Source organism: Bubalus kerabau, chromosome 5, assembly GCF_029407905.1.
Source record: "Bubalus kerabau isolate K-KA32 ecotype Philippines breed swamp buffalo chromosome 5, PCC_UOA_SB_1v2, whole genome shotgun sequence".
Classification (NCBI taxonomy): Eukaryota; Metazoa; Chordata; class Mammalia; order Artiodactyla; family Bovidae; genus Bubalus; species Bubalus kerabau.
In genome coordinates, this window is record NC_073628.1 from 132,606,515 (window position 1) to 132,628,762 (window position 22,248).

General features: G+C 42.7%; 1 protein-coding gene across 2 annotated transcripts in view; it reads left to right on the forward strand.

Annotated features, from left to right (window-relative positions):
* PTPRC (protein tyrosine phosphatase receptor type C) overlaps nucleotides 1-22,248 on the forward strand; it is a 131,230-nt gene that overhangs the window by 52,762 nt on the left and 56,220 nt on the right. The window contains exons 3-8 of one of the 2 annotated variants that reach the window (XM_055583149.1): nucleotides 4,030-4,056; nucleotides 12,542-12,613; nucleotides 13,959-13,988; nucleotides 16,102-16,308; nucleotides 17,840-17,986; nucleotides 19,382-19,525. In XM_055583149.1, the coding sequence (XP_055439124.1) occupies nucleotides 4,030-4,056; nucleotides 12,542-12,613; nucleotides 13,959-13,988; nucleotides 16,102-16,308; nucleotides 17,840-17,986; nucleotides 19,382-19,525 (627 nt within the window). The remainder of the gene's footprint in view (nucleotides 1-4,029; nucleotides 4,057-12,541; nucleotides 12,614-13,958; nucleotides 13,989-16,101; nucleotides 16,309-17,839; nucleotides 17,987-19,381; nucleotides 19,526-22,248) is intronic. The other variant, XM_055583150.1, reaches the window with a different exon arrangement.

Consider the following 22,248-nt stretch of genomic DNA (forward strand, 5'->3'; position numbering starts at 1 on the left):
TATTTGCTTTTCCAGGTCTGTTTGATTCCACTAACCACTAACCACTAGCTAGGTGGTTGCTTCCTAATCATACACGAACTTGGGTATAAAGAGAGCTGCCTGCCTATATCCCACAACACAGGTAACCTCACGAGCTTCATTGGCCAATCAGACCCCTCAGTGGCCAAACACACTGACCAGATGGCTAACTGGTGACATAGTTGAATATCTCACACCACCCTTCTCATCAGGTCTTCTTGTTTAGTGAAAAGGATTCAGCAGAGTCCCTTCGGCCTGTGATTTTGCTAACGTTCTGATGCATGAAATGCAACAGACACTTGAAATCACTGTTTATATAATTTTGGAAGAATTGCCAATTAGGATCGGACATCAACAAACAATACAGACATTTGGTAGTTTAGTCTCCTCTCAATACTGACATAATTTCAACCTTCCTCTACTTTATCATGTTTTTGTTCGTTGTAGTTTTTGTTTGTTTTTGGCGTCACCTTGGGGCTTATGGGATCTTAGTTGCCCCCCGCCAGGGACTGAGCCCTCAGCAGTGAAAGCGTGGAGTCCTAGCCACTGGACCACCAGGGAATTTCTATCCTCTCTTTATCTCACGTGGGGAGATAACCTCCACACAAGTATCTGTTGTGTACATTTATGGAACAGTCATCAGAGGACTTTTGAGCGTGGATATGTCCTTTAGAGGGGCTTCCCTGGTGGCTCCATGGTAAAGAATCCACCTGCAATGCAGGAGACCTGGGTTTGATCCCTGGGTCCGGAAGATCCCCTGGAGGAGGGCATGGCAACCCACTCCAGTGCTCTTGCCTGCAGAATCCTATGGACAGATGAGCCTGGGGGATTCTAGTCCATGGGGTCGCAAATAGTCAGACACAATGCATACTCACATGTCCTTTACATATTACTTAGATTTTTGACTAGTCTACTTCATATAGATTGTCTTTATATGTGTTCCTACTTTGCAAATTATAGCTAAATTCTAAAAACTAATTGAAATATTTTAAAAAATAATTGTAGTCTAGTGGATATGGCTTAGGAAATGAAAGTGTCTTTTCCAGTTACATTGCTGTAGTGCCTGAATATTTTCTTAAATATTTATGTATAATGAATATTATACATATGAAAGTGAAAAGTGTTAGTTTTTCAGTTCTGTTGGATTCTTTGAGACTCCACTGACTATAGCCTGCCAGGCTCCTCTGTCCATGGGATTCTGCAGGCCAAGAAGAATACTGGAGTGGGTTGCCATTTCCTCCTCCGGGGATCTTCTGAACCCAGGGATCAAACCTGGGTCTCCTGCATTGCAGGCAGATTATTTACTATCTGAGTCACCAGGGAAGCTCATATTATATAAACAATGTACAGTATATATGTGTGTGTGTATCTATCTATCCATAAAATCAGTTCAGTTTAGTCGCTCAGTCATGTCCGACTCTTTGGACTGCAACATACCAGGCTACCCTGTCCATCACCATCTCCCGGAGCTTCTTTAAACTCATGTCCATTGAGTTGGTGATGCCTTCCAACCATCTCATCCTCTGTCGTCCCCTTCTCCTCCTGCCTTCAATCTTTCCCAGCGTCAGGGTCTTTTCCAATGAGTCAGTTCTTCGTATCAGGTGGCCAAAGTATTGGAGCTTCAGCATCCGTCCTTCCAAGGAATATTCAGGACTGATTTCCTTTAGGATGGACTGGTTTGATCTCCTAATACAAGAATATGTTTTATTTTGAAGAGCAAACCAGGGAATGTAATTGAAGGACCCTCCTCACTGATACACCTCTGATGATGTTTCTGAGGGGAGAGGGTTTTTTTCAGATCTGTTTGTCCTCAGAAAATAAAATCTCGAGGCAGGAAGTAGTTTAAATACCAGCCCATCCATTATGCTACCCTCTCACAAGGTCAGCTGCCTGTCTTTTGGGGGAGAACCGACAGGATCTTTTTATTCAATAGTTGTTTACTGAGATGGCGGATGGATCCACGCCTTGCTCCGTGGGCTGGGATCCAGTTCTCATCACGCCAGTACGGTAGCTGACTGTAATCCCTGAGCTCACAGGCTAAATGTACCAAGAAATGCTCTCCAACACCTCCTCCACCCGCCAGCCACCAGCACTGGGAGTCTGCATTAGGTGATCCTCATATTCTTCTCTCAGAGAAGGCAATGGCACCCCACTCCAGTACTCTTGCCTGGAAAATCCCATGGACAGAGGAGCCTGGTAGGTTGCAGTCCATGGGATCGAGAAGAGTGGACGCGACTGAGCGACTTCACTTTCACTTTTCACTTTCACGCATTGGAGAAGGAAATGGCAACCCACTCCAGTGTTCTTGCCTGGAGAATCCCAGGGACAGGGGAGCCTGGTGGGCTGCCGTCTATGGGGTCGCACAGAGTCGGATACGACTGAAGCGACTTGGCAGCAGCAGCAGCATATTCTTTTCTACATCATATTTCCTCTTGTCCGTCATCACACTGTATGGCTTTTCTCTTTATTTTTTCTTTCTTTTCTTTTTTGTCTATATCTCACATTGGACTAAGTTCATCGAGGGCAGAGAATTTCTTTATCTTGATCATATTTTATCCTAGAACGTGGCATAATGTACAGAACATAGTAAGCAATCAATACTTATCTCAATAAAGGAATTCGTTTGGGAAAAACTTTCCAGAAGTCCTTTAAAACTTTTTTTGCAGACTTGAAATTAATTCCAACAGTTCTCCTTTAGTCTATTATTTTTATTTTACCCGAGAATTCAAAAACTAATATTAATAGTGTAATTTTGACACACTTGGGCTTTATAAACATGACGTTAAGAGAAGAGCTATGAAATGAAGCAACAGACAAACAACTAATCTCAAAAATATACAAGCAACTCCTACAGCTCAATTCCAGAAAAATAAATGACCCAATCAAAAAATGGGCCAAAGAACTAAATAGACATTTCTCCAAAGAAGACATACAGATGGCTAACAAACATATGAAAAGATGCTCAGCATCACTCATTATCAGAGAAATGCAAATCAAAACCACGATGAGGTACCATTTCACGCCAGTCAGAATGGCTGTGATCCAAAAGTCTACAAGCAATAAATGCTGGAGAGGGTGTGGAGAAAAGGGAATCCTCTTACACTGTTGGTGGGAATGCAAACTAGTACAGCCACTATGGAGAACAGTGTGGAGATTCTTTAAAAAACTGGAAATAGAACTGCCTTATGATCCAGCAATCCCACTGCTGGGCATACACACTGAGGAAACCAGAATTGAAAGAGACACGTGTACCCCAATGTTCATTGCGGCACTGTTTATAATAGCCAGGACATGGAAGCAACCTAGATGTCCATCAGCAGATGAATGGATAAGAAAGCTGTGGTACACATACACAATGGAGTATTACTCAGCCATTAAAAGGAATACATTTGAATCAGTTCTAATGAGGTGGATGAAACTGGAGCCCATTATACAGAGTGAAGTAAGCCAGAAAGAAAAACACCAATACAGTATACTAATGCATATATATGGAATTTAGAAAGATGGTAACAATAACCCTGTATATGAGACAGCAAAAGAGACACTGATGTATAGAACAGTCTTTTGGACTCTGTGGGAGAGGGAGAGGTGGGATGATTTTGGAGAATGGCATTGAAACATGTATAATATCATATATGAAATGAGTTGCCAGTCCAGGTTCGATGCACGATACTGGATGCTTGGGGCTGGTGCACTGGGACGACCCAGAGGGATGGTATGGAGAGGGAGGAGGGAGGAGGGTTCGGGATGGGGAACACGTGTATACCTGTGGCAAATTCATTTTGATATATGGCAAAACCAATACAATATTGTAAAGTTAAATAAAATAAAATTAAAAAAAAAAGAGAGAGAAGAGCTATGGTTTCACCGGGAGAAAGGTACTGAAAATTGTGACTATGTGAATGTGAATTAACATAGAGATGCTATACATGTATATATATATATATATATTTACATATGTATGTGTGAAATTTGAAACTTTCTAAGAGATGTTTGTTTTCCTTTTTTCAGGAAACTCTACCCCACCTTCCACTCAAGGTATTTACATTTTACTTATTTTACTTTTTGTTGCTAACTTTGTATATTTAATGTTGATAAAATTTTCTGTGATATTCTAGTGAAATCGTTTTGTACAGACAAGCCTTATAATCATGAATGACCTTTGGCATTCTCTTGTTCTTAATATTCCTACTTGTAAGATATGAAGTTTGATAACTACCTGAACATATTATTATCTGTAGACGAATTATTGTGTATAAATTATAGCTTTTCTTATGCCTGACAGTAAACCATACAGCAAGTTTTCAATCTCTTTTTAAATTTTATCACTATAAAGACATCAATTTATTTTGGTCAGATTGCAGAGCTTCATAGTTAGGGAACTATATGATAAATTAGAATTCTAAACATAATATTTTATATATATATATAATGTATAAATTCCTGCAACAGACAAGTTTTGACAGTATTGAGATATTTTAAATAATCATTTCCAAGTTGTATATATATATATATATATAATGTATAAATTCCTGCAACAGACAAGTTTTGACAGTATTGAGATATTTTAAATAATCATTCCCAAGTTGTATATATATATATATATATATATATATATATATAATGTATAAATTCCTGCAACAGACAAGTTTTGACAGTATTGAGATATTTTAAATAATCATTCCCAAGTTGTATTGTCACACCTGAACTGTTTTAACAAGTGTCCTAATCCTGAGGTAAATTAAATTTAAGCAATGAAGATGCTGACATTTAGTTCATATATTTCACATGTCAAAGGAGAGAGAAAAATTAGGTTACATCCGGTTAAAAATAAATTACACTGGTTAAATGTTATTGTTATTGAAAATATGTTATAGATACCCTGATTAATCATTAAGAAGATAGGTAATGTCCCTAAGATAACCCTGGTTTAACAATTATAGAGCACAGCTCTAATGAGGCACATTTGAAATCTCCTCAGAATTGTTTGTTATTTTTAAAAAAATTTTAATTTGGAGGATAATCACTTTACAATATTGTGATGATTTTCGCCATCCATCAACATGAATGGGCCACAGGTATACATGTGTCCTCTCCCTAAAGAAACTTTAGCCCATGGCAGAGAGGTCTTATAAATATACGAAAGTCATTGAAGCATAGCAGATTGTGATCAGTTTATTCCATCTACTGACATACCCACCTTTTACAGAAGGGTAAGTTCCTCTCAACCACAGAAACTGGTTACTTTTGCCAGAAGGGATGGGAAGGGGGTGGAAAGGAGAGGGAACATTTAAAACAGTAGGTGACCCTCACCTTACTGAGCGAGTTTCCACGCTCTCTGCACGGAGCCATCACAAGCCTCCAAACGGTGAACCCGGGTAAGTGAAATAGTGGCCCCCGATGCAAGCCAGAATATTCTCTCCCAAGTACGAGAATACGATCAGTGGGAACCAGGCTCTTTTCCTGAAAGCAGAAGGGCTCGTTGGAACGTTGCCGACACCGTTAGTAAAAACAAGACACTGGTTAAGTCTATAGTGACGGATGTGGATTAATGTTATTGGGCAGAATCTTCAGCTCCTCCCTCCCTTCTTTCTTCTCCCCACCCCCGTCCTCCTCCAGTCTCCCCCCAGCCCCACGCACGTCCGGTCACTTGACATTTGGCAACGAGAGACCCCAAAGTTTAGATTTAGCACTTGACGCTGAAGACAGGAAGGTGCCACTTAATACTCCATTGGACGTCTTGGTGTGTCATTGTGGATGAACGTTTGTTAATTAAACTCCTTTATTTGTGACGTCCTAGGTTATGAAATTTTAGGGTTTGGGACCTTTCTTTGGCAAAGAACACGTGGAACAACTGCACTGTCTCTTTCTGTAATCACAGACTAGTTCTGTGATCTTCCGGGCGCTCTAGCCTCGGGGCAATTCCATGTGACTCAGGCAGATTTCATGGCTATTTGGTGAAAAATGGATTTCACGTCACCTTCAACATGGATAACTGAAGCTGCGAATTCCTTCCGTCGTTGCTGTTTCTGTTTTCTTAATCTCTGCTCGGATCTTCCATTTCTGTTCTTAGTTCTGTCCTGCTGGTCGCTGCCTCCCCCCACGCCCCCGCCCCCCCGCCAGTCTCTCCTTTTCCCAATATTTTTGTGCTAGTCTTACTTGCCTAATCCTGTTGAACTGAATGAATCAAAATGCTTGTGTGATAGAACTCAATTTTTCATGAATTAGATATTGCATAACATGAAATTTGCTATTCACATTAGTAAACACAGGTTAAACAGATAATTCAGAAAAAAAATGGATCTCTATAATCCCAATAGTCAGAGATCACCATGTTGTTTTATTTTTTTAAACAACGGGTGTACTTCCGCGTCCTCTGAGAAGAGGAAACCTGCTCGCCGAGGAAGAGTGCACATGTGCCGCGACCCCCGGCACACAGCGCCTGCTCGCCCTGCTTGCAGCCTCTTCCGCTGTGCGCTCAGCTCGACTCTGCACCGTTCTACTCCACCGCCCCCTCGCCACATTTTTCTTTTTTCTGAAGTGAACTGAAACTGGGGGAAATGTTACCTCAGCATCTCAGATTGATGTTTCATTTGTTATCATGAAAAAAATTATTTTTGGAGACTTAGGTCATTTATATATTTGTGAACTTTGTTTTCCAGTCTTTTACTCACTCTTTGAATTTCTTTTTTCCATTTTATTAATTTTTTTAAAACTTTTTGTTTTGTATTGGAGTATAACTGGTTAAAAATACCATGCTAGTTTACAGGTAGACCGGAAAGGGACTCAGCCATACATATACATGTATCCGTTCTCCCCAAGATTCCTCCCATCCAGGCTGCCACATGACACCATGCTTTGTTTGAATCTGATTGATTTAAAAAATCAGTGTATGCATCTAGAACGTTTGTCTTTCATTTTTTATCTCCTGGTACCCTAGCCCTCTGAATGAACCCCTTCCAACTTTATTTTTCTTTATCCTTTTCCTTGATCAGTCTTTATGGTTTCTTTTAATCATCTTCACATGTTGTGTTTCATCCTTCTGAACCTGAGTGCTTTGGACAGAATCCACCAGTGAAGTAAGAGGCGGGGAGGCGGTCACTGCTTTTTATTCCATTTCCCTGTTTTTGCCTTTAGCCCCTGTTTTGTAGCTTGCTTTACATATGTCTACATATTCTATCTATTCCTCTGCATGCATCTTTATTTGTATATATGCGTGTGCACATATGTATGCACACACACACACCCCATATACACATATATACCATGGCTCCTGGCAGTATGGTGTGTGTATATATTTACGTATATGTGTGTATGTTTATGTACACACAGTAATGGGCCGGGGAGTTGGCAGGCTCAGACGGTATGATCTGGGGTATGACTCACGTGTTTCTTTTCTCCTTCCTGCATCTCCTGTGAACATGACCGAACACAACTGAAGAGCCCTCCACTTGGACTCCAGGTGGCCCCTCACCTGCTCGCACCACTGCATCCTCACCCGCAAACATCTCTAAAGGAGGAAAAGACTCCTCAGAGATCTCGCCTCCTGCGAGTCCAGACAGTCTCACCACGAAAGCACCCCTGACCTCTTGGGGAAACCATAGCACTGCTGTGACAGGTTGGCGGAGATCTTAACTGACACGGGATTAGGAAAACTCGTCTCTCTCGCGCTCTCTTTAATTTTAAAGTTATCAGAACAGTTTGCCTTTAAATTCTGTGTTCAGTGTCTGTGTCTGTGATTTCGCTGAAGTGTGTGAAGTGTAGAAGCTCTAGGTTTTAGTGGAATGTTGGCGGACTAAAGTCACGAAGCCTGTTCTTGGGGAGAAGGGGGGAGAGGGAAGCCCCCTGGGTAATATCAGGGTGTGCATGGATGTGGGGGGTGGGTTCTGAGTGTCCTCTGGCTCACGTACAGCCTCATTTTCCTGGATCCTGCTCACCTAGACTTTCTATGGCCCTCCAAGAGTCAGAACATCCCCTTTCAGGTTGTCAGTCTTACCCTTCTTGGCTTTTACCCCAAAGTAGAGCTTTTCTTGGTTCAATCCCAGGTTCTCAGTATCAGAAAATCACTGGAGACAGACCTTTGATTTTTTTTTTTTTTTTAAATCACACTGAGGGTTAATAATACAGCTTTGTTCTTGGATTTCTTTCAGACCTTTGATTTTTTTTTTTTTTAATCACACTGAGGGTTAATAATACAGCTTTGTTCTTGGATTCTTGTTGTTGTTGTTTTTTTTTAAATTATTTAATTAGGGTCGTGAGTCCTAACAGTTGAATTGAAGATAACAGGGCCATGTTGGTAGCAAAGTGACAGAGTGCATGGGAGGTGTTTCTGCCGGGGAAAATCTCTGAGGTTCCTAGAATCCAGGGACACCAATGAGCTGCTGGTTCTCTGTGTAATGTTAGGTTTGCAAGTGTATCTGCCACGTAAACCGACCATCCTGAGGACTGTTCCTGCTTTTTGCCTTAATAATGTGCTGGGTGCCACTTTCTGAGGCAAACTGCTTAATAGACCTGCTCTGATTAAAGAGAAGAAGAAATTTATTTGTTCAGTTAGGTCATCAGTCTTAGCTTGAAACAGAAGCATGGGTGGCGCCGTCACAGACCCGTGGTTCACGGCACACACAGTTTTGAGTACCATCCCAGTAAAGTTTATTGGTTGTGGTAAGCAGTTATATCAATTGCAATAATTTATATTTAATCTTTATCCCATTTTCCCCTGCAACCACAGGGCAGGCATGGTGGCTGGGACCTACCTAAACATGGCAAGCGTTCAAATTCCCTTTAACAAAAGGAATGTGAGGATGAGGGAGCTGATGTCTAGTTTCATGCTAAACTTTTTTAATGACTGAGTAACAGCACAGCACACAAAGTTTTCTATTTCAGAGATTCCCTACTTTATCTCACACACACCCACAACATTACTACTTTTTTATTTCCACAATTTCCCCCCAAAACCATTAAAGCCAGAGATTTACATATGAAGCAAAGCTTGATAAAAAAGGTTTAAAAGGAAATGGATTGGACATAAGGATGAATTCTTTACAAATACTAACTTGCTCTGGCACAATAATACTAATGGTTAAATTAGCATGGAAATCTTCATATGCTTTCAAACAAAACACATTTTATTTTCTGAAAAATAATCTTGGCAATAATCAAATTATTATTTTGAAGTATTAAAACCGTTCCTTTGGCATAAAAATTATGACAGGCAATCCATGAGCTTTAAACAGCCACCCCATTTCACTGACTCCAGCTGCCGTGGAAACTTTTCCAGGCAAGAATACTGGAATGGGTTGCCATTTCCTTCTCCAGGGGATCTTCCTGACCCAGAGATTGAACCCATGTATCTTGCGTCTCCTGCCTTGGGAGTTTTCTCTACCACTGAGCCACCTATTGTTGTTCAGTTGCTAAGATGTGTTGGACTCTTTGTGACCCCATGGAGCCACCTGGAAAGCCCTAAAAAGATCTGGAGATTTAGCAAATCCACAGATTCAAAAGTTGTGGATGGAAGGACTTTTTCCGAGATGCTTCCCATCCATGAATGAGGGCAGGGGTGATTGTCACACAGACTTGTCTGCTTTGTCCATCACGGACTTCTGTCCCGGTGGCTACGTCCACTAATGAAAAATTTGTTAGGCTCAATTAACCTCATTAAATTGTGATTGCCACTCCTGTGCCATCTCTGAGATCACTCCACCAGGAAGAGTAGGTTCCCTTGAAGAGGGAAGGTTATGGATGTCTGGACCAGGAAGACTGAGGGCTCTCAGGACGCCCTGAGGACTAGGGACCCTTGGGAGGGACAGAGAGAATGAGCTAGTGAGTGGAGGAGGAGAAAAGGGTGTGCAGGAAGCCTCAAGTCAAGCCTGACTGATTTCAGAAGGGCCAGTCGTGTGCCTGCTGGTTTTTTGAAGGCTTAAAAACAAACAAACCAAGTTTCCACTCTTCTCCTGGTTCTGTGGGAAGCTTCTTCTGAGGATCTGGAACTGAAGAACGGATGTTTACGTTCTCCATTCTGGAGCGGCTTTAGTTAAATTTGGGGGTTAAGGGGCTTCTGGAGCCTGAGCTGAGAACTCAGACCCAGAATCTGGGAAAGATGCCCGTTCAGTTCTGGCAGGCATGGATGTGCATGATGGGAGGGAGCCTGCGTGCTCACGTCAGAGCCACCGGGGGACGTGCACGTGCGTGTCACACACTGACACACCCAGCATCTAACTGCAGAAGCGCAGCCAACCTCATACCCTTGAGCCAGTGACCCCAGTGGTCAGGGCAGTGAAGCCACCACACAAGTTCAACCAGGAGCTAGCCCGTATTTTGTTTCTGCCAGGACAACGAAGCATCTAGTTAGCACCGAGTGAATACATGTTGCTCCCCTGTGCTGTGATTCTGGGTGAAGTGTGTGTGTGTGTGTGTGAGTGTGTCTGGGGTTGGGGGATGTGTGACACGCGGTGGGTGCTTTGAACCTTGACAATGAGACGTCTTAAGGAAGTACATGGTGGGCTTTCATCGGCGGCCATCCTTGATTCTACACCCATGAGCGCGTCTGTGATTGGAAACCCAGGGGGCTGCTGTCCGTGTAGCGTGACGTTCTTGGGCTCTAAACCAGTCCACTTTCCCCTGGCAAGGGCAGCCGCCATCCTGAAGGGAACATCGTGACCCTCAGCTGGAAGAAAAAAGCACCCAGTTCCGCAAAGGTGCAGGCGAGATCCCCCCCCAGCTCTGTTTTCAGAAAATCAGGAGGGAATACCCGCACCGCTGGCTTCCTCCGCCCCGAGGCTCCGGGCAGGGCTCGGGGGCAGGTCCTCCGTGGGGGCCTCACCGCAGCCTTCCACCCTCAGAGCTCACTTCCACCTCTGCGGCCTCTGCCCCGCCAGCAGCACCCACTCTGTGCATTTTCAGTGTCACCCACGGTACCCCCCCACCCCCGCCAGGAAGCGAGGCCTCCCTGGGTGGGAGGGCAGATCCAGACTTTCTCTCCAGATCCCAGATGCCTCATTTATTCCCGCTGCTGAGTCTTTGCTGCTGCACGCGGGCTTTGTCCAGCTGTGGAGAGCCCAGGGCTCCTCTCTAGATGGGGACTGCTCCTTGAGGTGGCTCTTCTTGTTGCAGAGCAAAGGCTTTAGGGCGCGGGGGCTTCCGTAGTCGCAACTCTGGGCGCTAGAGCGCAGGCTCAGTAGTTGCGGTGCGCGGGCTTGGTTGCTCCTTGGCGTGCGGGGTGTTCGTAGAGCAGGGACGGAACCCAGTGTCCCCTGCAGTGGAAGGAGGATTCGTTACCACTGAGCCACCAGGGTAGCTCCCCGCCCCCGATGCTTTTACAATGTGAGTTGTGATGCCCTTCAAGTCATCTCTTCCGTGTGCCGCGCTGCTTTTCATCGGGGTTTGCAGACGGGTAGGTTGTGATGCTGCAGGAGTGCTTGAGTGTTTGCTGCCAGGCCTTAGCTTGATCAGTAGGCGATGCCTCCACGGGCCGCGTGGCCCTGCACTTGCCGGGCAGGAATGCTGATGGCTTTTGTGATTGCAGGTGCCCCAGGAGAAGGGACCACGACCACCTTGCCTGCAGACCCCACTGCCCCACCAGCCACCTCCCGCAGCCCTGCACTCAGCAGCCCTGCTGCCTCACCTCCACTCACCTCCAACTCGACCACCCAGGATAACGCCTCACTCCCACTCACCTCCAACTCGACCACCCAAGATAAAGCCTCACCTCCACTCACCTCCAACCCGACCACCCAGGATAACACCTCAGGTTTGACTGTGATGCCTTAGGCATGTTAGATGCTGGATCATGAAATGGAAACTTGAGACCTTCAGGCAGCTGTTTTATTTCACACCCAACAGGGCTCAGTGGGTTTCCTGTTTTACAAATTTTCACACATTGATACTAAATTAGGCAACAAAACCTTACCAGTAAGCTTCCTCTGGGCATGTTTTATTTTATTATTTATTTTATAAAAGTTCATGGCAAAGAAGAAAGGTAACAAGCTTTCAGTCCCATAGCCCTGAGATCAAATCCAGCCTCTTCAACTTTCTAGTTGACTTCAGGAAAGTGGCTCCTACTTTCTCTGTGTCTGGTTTTCACTTGTAAAAAGGGGTATAATAATACTCATTTCATAAGATTGATATGAGGGTGGGATATGTAAAAAGCCTGGTATGAAAAGAATAATACAAAAAGGTAACCGGGATCCTCGTTAGTGTAATAATTGGAATAAGGAGAGTTGTAACAGAATGAGAAGGAGACTCATTGGAGGGAGACTGCACACGTCAGAATTATACCAAGGAAGGGTTTCTTCTCAGCATATACAGTGTCTGGTTCCAATAGTATGAACTCTTAGTTATCTTAAAGGGCCACGTGTAGATAAATCTTTAACTCACTTTCTTTTAGAAACAAGCAAGCCTCCATTCAAATGAGGAGGAAGCCCCTAGAAAAGATTCCTTTAAGAAATGATCTTTGCTGAGGCATTTTCCCCTCGCCCTTCTATAGGACAAGCTCATTAACTGTGACCCTCTGTTCATTTCCTTGCAGATGAGCAGACCACGACCCCCGCACTGACCACTGCATCCAACGTTAGCCCTGCAACCGCTCCCTCAACCATAGGTGACAACCCGACCCCCAGTCATGCAGTCACCCCACCACCACGCACTGGGGACACGCTCCCTGAAGGCGCTGCGTTGGCCCCATCTACCCCAGGCTCTGTCTTCAAGATGTTCACTTGAGTGTCCTAATCCTGGGGCCGTGGAGGGGCAGTTAGTCCAAAGCACTGACCCGTGTCTGCAGTGCGAGAGCTGCTGAGATCTGGGCCGGTGTCACTGCGATAACCTGTTGCGAGCAGGTTGTAGCATTCCCCTCGAGTGTGAACTTGACGAATTTGAGTAGAGATGACCAGCTAGCTATACCAGGACTTTTAAGAGTGGATTTCGGTCTTGGTATGAACAGAACAGTTCTCTCATTGGGAGGCTTTGTATCAAGAAGTCAGTGGCAGGGGAGCCTCAGCATCCGGGGGCGGGGGGTATGGGGACAGAGGTGAGGGGGCCTCCATCCGGGAGTGAACGCCCAGGAGTTGGCGGAGTCTGTGATGGGTCAGCCAATCAGAGCCTGCCGGGGCGCTGTTCCCGCCTCAGTTTCTCCATCTCGAAGACCAGACTAGCAGGGATCTCGTAGCTTCCACAAGCGACATTTCCGTCCTGTTCGCCAGTTAAATATATACGCTCACACAATACTTGTCTCAGTGGATGGACAGATTTTTCACCCTGAGTCTAGTATATGGGTGAAGAGCTCACAAAAGTGAAACCAGAGCGTGGAGCTGCTGCTGCTGCTAAGTCGCTTCAGTCGTGTCCGACTCTGTGCGACCCCATGGGCTGTAGCCCAGCAGTCTCCTCCATCCATGGAATTTTCCAGGCCAGAGTACTGGAGTGGGTTGCCATTTCCTTCTGCCAGGGATCTTCCTGACCCAGGGATCGAACCTGGGTCTCTCGCATTGCGGGCAGGCGCTTTACCGTCTGAACCACCAGGGAAGACATTCTTTGCAAGCAGAGAGGCAAACTGAACTCTCTAGGGGTTACAATGATATAAACCTCTTTTGAGATTAATCAAGGGGATAAAGACTTTAAAAATGCCTCTGGCTGCTTAAATAGTCAGCCACATCACCATTCCATAATCAGATGTGTGTCAAAAAGTCTTAATATTGTATCACGATTGGGCTTATGAGGTAAATTCATGAAAATATTTTAGGGTCTAGCTCCTTGGTTTACAACCTTTTAGGTTTTGAGATCCAAATATGGGACTAGGCACTGCAACTCTGTCTTTTCTGTTCAATCTAATTTGGTAGATTCTACAGTTTATGAAGATCAAACATTGTAAACCACTCTTCCCTAAAATGACTAAGGGCAGAGATATGCTAAAAGTTGGTTTTAATCATCTGCATTCTCTTTTTTTCTTTCAGCTCCTACTAATGCATCTAAGCCATCATGTGGTAAGTTTGTCTACCTAGAGGCAACATATATCACTTTAATGATTTCATTCTTTATTTCAAGTTTCCAAGACCTCTGCTCCCCCACCCCAGCAAAATAAACTCTGTGGCTCTAATCTCTAACCAATGATTAGCTCCAGCTCTTAAGAGCCAGAGTCCTTCAGGGTGAGAAGTTTGATGTCATGTTCAGACCTGGACTTGAGGATCAGGATCAATCATTACTAGCTAAACAGCTCTGGTGGAGCCACTTACCCTTACCTTGGGTGTTTAAAGTGGGGTGATAGCAAGCTTGTTTTGGGGTTGGGGGAGGATTCCGTGTAATGATAAATGTGGAATGTGAACAGCACCTTCTAGGCTGATCAAGAAGAAAAAGTCTCCTCTGTCTCTCTATCTCACTAGGGTTCTCCTCAAAGCAGATGCTTGAAAACAGTTTGTATCTGTCCTTCTATCTTCTTCCTCTGTTCTCAGTGAAAGCAGAGTCCTTCTTCACGACCAGGGCTCACGCACTCCACGTGTTTCTAAATATCACCACGGGAGTCCCGCTGTCAGTAGCTCTTCATATATTCAGTGCAAACACCAGCCTTCAATGTTTGCTTAATTAATATGATCCTTCATGATCAGATTCCTCTTGCATTATTACTTTTTTACTTTTTTTCACATAAGTAACACGGAGATAACTCATTGTTGTATTTCTTAACCTTTTATTTTGTTTTAGAGTACCGCTGATTGTGATAGTTTCAGGTGGACAGCAAAGGGATCCAGCCATCCATATACATGTATCCATTTCCCCCCAAACTCTCCCCCATCCAGGCTGCCACATAACGTTGAGCAGCGTTCCCTGTGCTGTATAGGAGGCCCTCGCTCTTATCCGTTTTGAATATAGCAGTGTGTCCTTGTCCATCCCAAACTCCCTAACTGTCCCTTACCCCCGTCCTTCCCCCTATAAGTTTCTTCTCTAGAGACTGAGCTACAGATTGTCTCACCGAGTGAAGTAAGTTAGAGAAAGGGAGATACCATATGGTATCCCTTATATTTGGAATCTGAAAAGAAGTGATACAAATGAATTTATTTACAAAATAGAAACAGACTGACAGAGAGCTGCTTCTAGGTTTCTGAGCACATTTCTTCCTGCTTCTGTGCTCACCCAGGTTCTTTCCCTACACTTGGAATTCCGTGCCATCCTCACCCGCCCCTCTCCCCCATCACTTTTTCTATGTCTTGCTCCTATTTTAAACTGCAAACTGAGTCACGTGCCCTAGAGAGCCTCTCCCGGTCCTCTAACCACAGCAGGCTCCTCTGCTTCTTTATTCCCGTGTTGTTTTGTGCATCATCTTGTTTTGGTGGTTTTCCTGTCCTCTCTAGCCCATTCCCGTGCCCATCTCCACGTTAGAGACCCCAAAGTGGAACATTTGTATTCCTGTTGTTTGGGACAGTGTTTTAAAACAAGTGCATCATAATTTTTGTTGCACTAAAAAATGAGTGAATACATCAGTGTGTACTGAGAAGGTGTTTTTGTGAGTCAATGGAATCTGTTCGAATGAAGGGGAGAGTGTGAGATGACACTCGAGAAAGCTTGAGGAGGAGCTGTTGTCCATAACTTTTCATAAGCAGAGGCATAGTGAGGCCTCTGCTCTCAGATAATTAATGTTCTCTGTGTCAGGAGAAAGAGAGAATCAAGTACTGCAGTTTAGAAAGCAAGGGAAATGATAGAGCTGGAATAAGAAATTTTTCCGGTATGTCTCTCTGTTTTGCGTATTTCAGCCACTTTTGAGACCCTACTAATGACAGGTTTTACACAAGGATCTGAATTTATGGTGATGATCAAAATAGATTTTGCTCTTATGGAATTTACAGTCCAGTTGGGAAGACACATGAGTCCCATAATCATCCAAATACAGGCTCATGAGCTGGGTCTTTGATGGGACAGCGATGTAAAGACAATCACGAAGGAATAACACAGAGGCGCTGACGCGTTCCTTCTCCATTTTATGTTCCTGGGGCTATTTTTGTTGATGTTTGGATATTTTAAAAAACTATGTTAAGGGGTTTGTAGTTAATGTAGGTTTGTTTGTTCTGAAAAATCAAAGATGATCCTGGCTGTCTTATTTTCTTTCAGGGGACAAATACGGAAATGTGTCTGTGAGGTACTCTTTCAACGATAACAACACATTTACTGCAACACTCGATTATACGGGAGAGGAATGTGAACCTCTTAGATGTGAAGAGCAGCACCCTGACCTGTCTGCATGTGAAACTAGGATTATCAGTATGTCACACCCTTCGTGTGAGCCTCCATTGGAATATCCCTTAGAGGTACCCCCAGGTAAATGCCAGTTGCTTTCTATTTGTGTGTTTACAACAACAGTGCGCTTTTGCGTGTGGATTGTCGCGAGGCGGGGGGAGGGGAAGCTGGCGTGGGGCGGGGATGGGGCGGGCTGCCCTCCTGACCCAGGAAAGTGGTGACCTTGGAGCAGCCTTCTGTCTTCATCCCTTACTCGCCTCCCTGCACCTCTTTTATGGCGTGGTTTGTGCGACCAGATATAATCTACTTCTCTGAGCGATTATTCACGAGCTTCTTTCCTCTTCTCAACTGAATTCAAGTCATTTAGTATATATATATTTATACATTATATATACACATTATATGTATATACATGTATGCATACATTATACGTATGTACACATCAATGCACATGTGTATATATTAATTGATAATATTAATATTAATATACACAGATAATGTATTAATGTTTATATATATTAATCCTTCTAAATGCAACTGTGTCTGGAATAAAGGTTTCCCAGGTGGCTCAGTGGTAAAAGAGCCTGTCGAGCCTGTCCGCTGCTGCAGCAGCCGTGGGTTCAGTCCCTGGGTCTGGAAGACCCCTTAGGGGAGGGCATGGCAGCCCGCTCCAGTATCCTTGCCTGGAGAATCCCATGGACGGAGGAGCCTGGGGGGCTACTATCCATGGGGTGGCAAAGAGTCCAACAGGACTGAGTGGGCCTGTGCATGTCTAGAATATCTTGGAAAGATACAAAGTCAAAGATTTGATGTTTGTGGGGAAAAAAAGTACTTTCTCCAAAAAAAAAAAAAAAAAAGGAGAGAGTTATAGTCTTGTTAGGGGGATCCAGCTGGTTTTGGTGCCTCAGCAACAGCTGGGAAAGAGAAGGGACTAAGATACTATGTGGACTTCAGGGACGCTACCTTCACTAAATGTGTTTTCAAAACGGGACTTGGGAGCCATGTAAGTCTGTTAAATCTCTTACATCTTTTATTAATTCAAGATCATTGATTTACTTATTAACATTTATGTAGGCTAGACGTCTGATGTTTATGGAAAAAAGAAACTTATTTAACCTACTCATTTTTAAAAATATTACTGAAATAAATGATCAAATAAAAACAGTGACAATTACCCAGAGGGAATCACACATGCTCTGTGTAATGACCATTCAATGAAAATAATCAAAGAGTAAATGAAAAACTGAAAATATAAGAATACAAAATGAAGCCAGTCTTTTAAAATGTGCAAAAGATGCAATTTTATCTGGATTTTTGCTTGGGTTCTATTTTTTAAAAGTAGTGTAAATTCTAAATGAATTAGCATTACATATATTGGTAGTATTTCATTTAGAATTTACGCTACTTTTGAAAAATAGAACCCAAACAAAAATCTTAAAAAAAAGAATAAAGACTTAAGAAATGCAAAACCCTGAGAATTATTCAACTTTTCAAAAGTAATCTAAATTCTTGCCAGATTCTGTATCATGAATATATTTGAGTAACTGTCACTGAGCATATGGCATGCATTATGAAATATTAATCATCCATTTTTGTATTTTTATTCTGACAGATCCTAATCAGTTTCAGCTGAAAGACTGTGTGGAACATAAAGAAGCAGATACTTCCCTTTGTTTACGTTGGGAAAACAAAATTTTTGTCCATAGTAAACTATTCAAGGACTGTAATGAAACTAAAATTACATATGAATTTAAATGTGGTAAGAATTTAACATTGATCAGACGAGTTTTTTTTTTCCCTATAGTGGGAAGTTTCTCTAAATATTATCTAATGATTCCTTCCTCCCTCCTTTCATCCACTTTCTTTCAATCTCTCTCCCTCTCTCTCTTGCACAGTCCATGATATGTTTGGAATCAAACACTTGTATTCTTTATACCACTGAAACTCACAAAAGAGACAGATACTTCACTGGAAGAATAATTTTTGAAATAGCAGTATCATTTTATTTATAAGAATTTTCTTGGCAACAGTTACACAGGAGGTGTTGCTGAATAGATTATCAGAGAAGAGTTAAAAAAGTTAAGATACACAAACTCTTAGCATGAGTGAGAAAGCAAGCGATTACATGTGATTCCACGAGTTCCTTTGTCAGCCCTCCATCAACAACACTCATAAAAAACTGCCAGAAGACTTTTACAAAGGAAAGTAGAAAAAGAAACATCAGTGCTGCAAGGGATATGAGTTGGTGTTCATGGAAGGGGGGGTACTTGAGTTAGAATTTCTTTTTAGTAATTAATGATTTAATACCTTTCAATTTCTCTTCATTTGAGTTTATTGGGATGAAATCTCCCTCCCTTGGCGTAAAGCCACCTGCTAGGCCGTATTTGGCAAGACAGACAGACGAAAATACACACTCTCACAGAGGGTGGAGTGTGGGACTGGTTATAGACATCATGTTTCAGGGACGACACACAGCTTGGACATGAGCAGGATGAGGAAAGCAAGAACAAACGTCGGCAGGCTGACGACATAACCGTGATCTCATTATCCACGCGATGAAGGCTGACTCAAATGCAGTCTCAACTCTCAACAGAGAACGATGAACTAATGCCTCATTTCTTCAGTAAAATTAGAGACACTCTCAAGTTCACTTCTACTTACCAGATTTTTCTTTAAAAATGAGTGTAACAAAACCACGCGTTATTGCAGCAGATCTCTGGATCTTTTACTTATTGTTTTGACCATTTGCATAGGTTTTTAATCTAATAGAGATTAACTATAGATATAGATTAACTATAGATATAAAGTCGGAGAAGGCAATGGCACCCCACTCCAGTACCCTTGCCTGGAAAACCCCAGGGATGGAGGAGCCTGGTGGGCTGCAGTCCTTGGGGTCTCTAAGAGTCGGAAACGACTGAGCGACTTCACTTTCACTTTTCACTTTCATGTATTGGAGGAGGAAATGGCAACCCACTCCAGTGTTCTTGCCTGGAGAATCCCAGGGACTGGGGAGCCTGGTGGGCTGCCGTCTATGGGGTCACACAGAGTCAGACACGACTGAAGTGACTTAGCATAGCATAGATATAAAACCAAAGTGAAATTTAAGTGTGATATATTACATTCATATACTCATATGCAATCCTTATTTTTTTAGATGGCCTTCCTCCAAGTGATAATAAAGACACATTTAAAGTGAGAAATCTTCAACCCAGAACTAATTATACCTGTAGTTCACAAGTACTCTATAATCAACAGCTTCTTACTAGCCAAAATAAAACTATTGAAACAGATTTTGGAGGTGAGTATATTGCTTACATTTGTATGTTAAATTTCTTTTCTTTTTATAGTCTTATGATTCTTTGAGAATTATAGAAAAATATATTATGAATATGGAGAAAGGGTTTCACAAAAAGGCGTTGTGTCCATTTTAAAGTGAGAATTTAGAAATAAATGACAGAGAATCCAAACCCCCATGAAGTTTTTGCAAACTGTAGGCTGCTGTGAGGTCCAGGCGGAAACAAGACTGTGAGGTAAGTGACATGCTTGTTCACACAATTCCCATTGCGTCTCCTCGCTCCTTTTGGTGTCTCCTGCCTCTTCTGGGCCTCTTTCAAATCCTGCCTCTCACAGGAGTAAGGTGAGTACAGAAGCTAATGAGAAGCAGTGATAAAGTGAATTGTTGATAGCAAAATAATAGTTGTTACTACTGAGAAGCCAGCAACATAAATAATAACAAGATTATTATAACTAGTAGCAATTGAAAAATAAAATTCTGGAAAATAACAGCATCTGGAAGATGGCAGGGAGAAGGAATCGAAAAGTGCTAAAACTTCAGTCATATTTAGTGGAAGTAAAGAGATTAGTAGAAATAAAGTCTCTCGATGAAGGTGAAATGGAGAATGAAAAAGCTGACTTAAGACTAAGATCATGGTATCTGTTCCCATCACTTCATGGCAAATAGATGGGGAAAAAATGGAAACAATGACAGACTTTATTTTCCTGGGCTCCAAAATCACTTCAGATAATGACTGCAGCCATGAAATTAAAAGATGCTTGATCCTTGGAAGAAAAGCTATAATGAGCCGAGACAGTGAATTAAAAAGCAGAGACATCACTTTGCTGACAAAGGTCCATATAGTCGAAGGGATGGTTTTTCCAGGAGTCATGTACAGATGTGACAGTTGGACCATAAAGAAGACAGCACCAAAGAATTAATACTTTCGAAATGTGGTATTGGAGAAGACTCTTGAGAGTCCCTTGGACTGCAAGGAAATGAAACCAGTCAATTCTAAAGGAAATCAACCCTGAATATTCATTGGAAGGACTGATGCTGAAGCTGAAGCTCCAATACTTTGGTCACCTGATGTGAAGAGCCGACTCATTGAAATAAACCCTGATGCTGGGAAAGATTGAGGGCAGGAGGAGAAGGGGATGACCGAGGATGAGATAGTTGGATGGCATCACTGACTCGAGGGACATGAGTTTGAGCAAGCTTCAGGAGAGAGTGAAGGACAGAGAAACCTCACGTGCTGCAGTCCAAAGAGTTGAACACAACTGAGTGACTAAACAACCAGAAGACACTCCAGTTGACTTTAGAAATTTACTAGGAAAATGTGTTAATTGTGAGGCAATTTATGAACAACCATTAAAAATATGAAGGACAGATAAATAGATGACATTGTGTATAATCAGTAAAAGAAAGTTATGGAATAAAAGATGTTCTACATATTAGAGGAGGAAAAGGAGAAAGGAGGAGGGGGAGGAGGAGGAGGAGAAGAAGAAAAATGGGGAAGGGGAGGGGAAGGAAGAGGAAAAATGTGGCAGAGAGGGAGACAGAAAAGGCTAAGTAGTAAACAGTAGGTAAAAGAGCAGAAATGTCAAAGTATATCAAAAGTCGGACTTCCCTCCTAGCTCACTTGGTGAAGAATCTGCCTGCAGTGCAGGAGACCTGGGTTCGATTCCTGGGTTGGAAGATCCCCTGGAGAAGGGAAAGGCTACCCACTCCAGTGTTCTAGGGAAATCCTGGGAAATCCCATGGCCAAAGATCCCTGGCAGGCTGCAGTCCATGGGGTCACCAGAGTCAGACGCGACTTAGCGACTAAACAAACCACCATATCAAAAGTTAGTATAAATAAAATGGTTTAAATTTACCTTTTGAAGCAAAGGCATTCAGACTTGAATAAAGTAAAGACATATTTGAGGGGAATTTGTACCTTAAGTAAGATCAAGTGATAATTTATGGGAACTTTTATTGCTTAGCTCCTATTGAATGAAATCAATGGAGAGTGCTTGGAAAAGAACCAGAAAAAAAAATACAAAGATATTAGAAAGGAGAAAATAACAAAGCCTGGAGTACAGATTATTGAAAGAAGAAACAAGCAAAAATATCAGGAATTTACTAATCAGTTTGAAGGCTTGGTTTTGAAAAGAATAATAAAATAGACCTCTAGCAAAACAACCTTCCCCCATGCATTAACAAAAGGACATTAAAAATACAGTAGAAATTTCATGGAGAAGGCAATGGCACCCCACTCCAGTACTCTTGCCTGGAAAATCCCATGGACACAGGAGCCTGGTAGGCTGCAGTCCATGGGGTTGCAAAGAGTTGGACACGACTGAGCGACTTCACTTTCACTTTTCACTTTCACGCATTGGAGAAGGAAATGGCAACCCACTCCAGTGTTCTTGCCTGGAGAATCCCAGGGACGGCGGAGCCTGGTGGGCTGCCATCTATGGGGTCGCGCAGAGTCGGACACGACTAAAGCGACTTAGCAGCAGCAGCAGCAGCAGAAATTTCACAGATTATAAAGAATCTCATATCCAATATGAAAAGTTAGATAAAATGAATAATTTTCTAGAACATACAAATTATGAGCATTTGCCTAGGGGAAGAGTTAGAAAATTAGACTTAAAATTACAATCTAATACCTCTTCACTCACTTCACACTCCCTGTCTGCTTACTTCACCTACCCTTTAAAAAAGATAAACCAGAAAGGTAAGCTTAGTTTCTGTCCTATCCA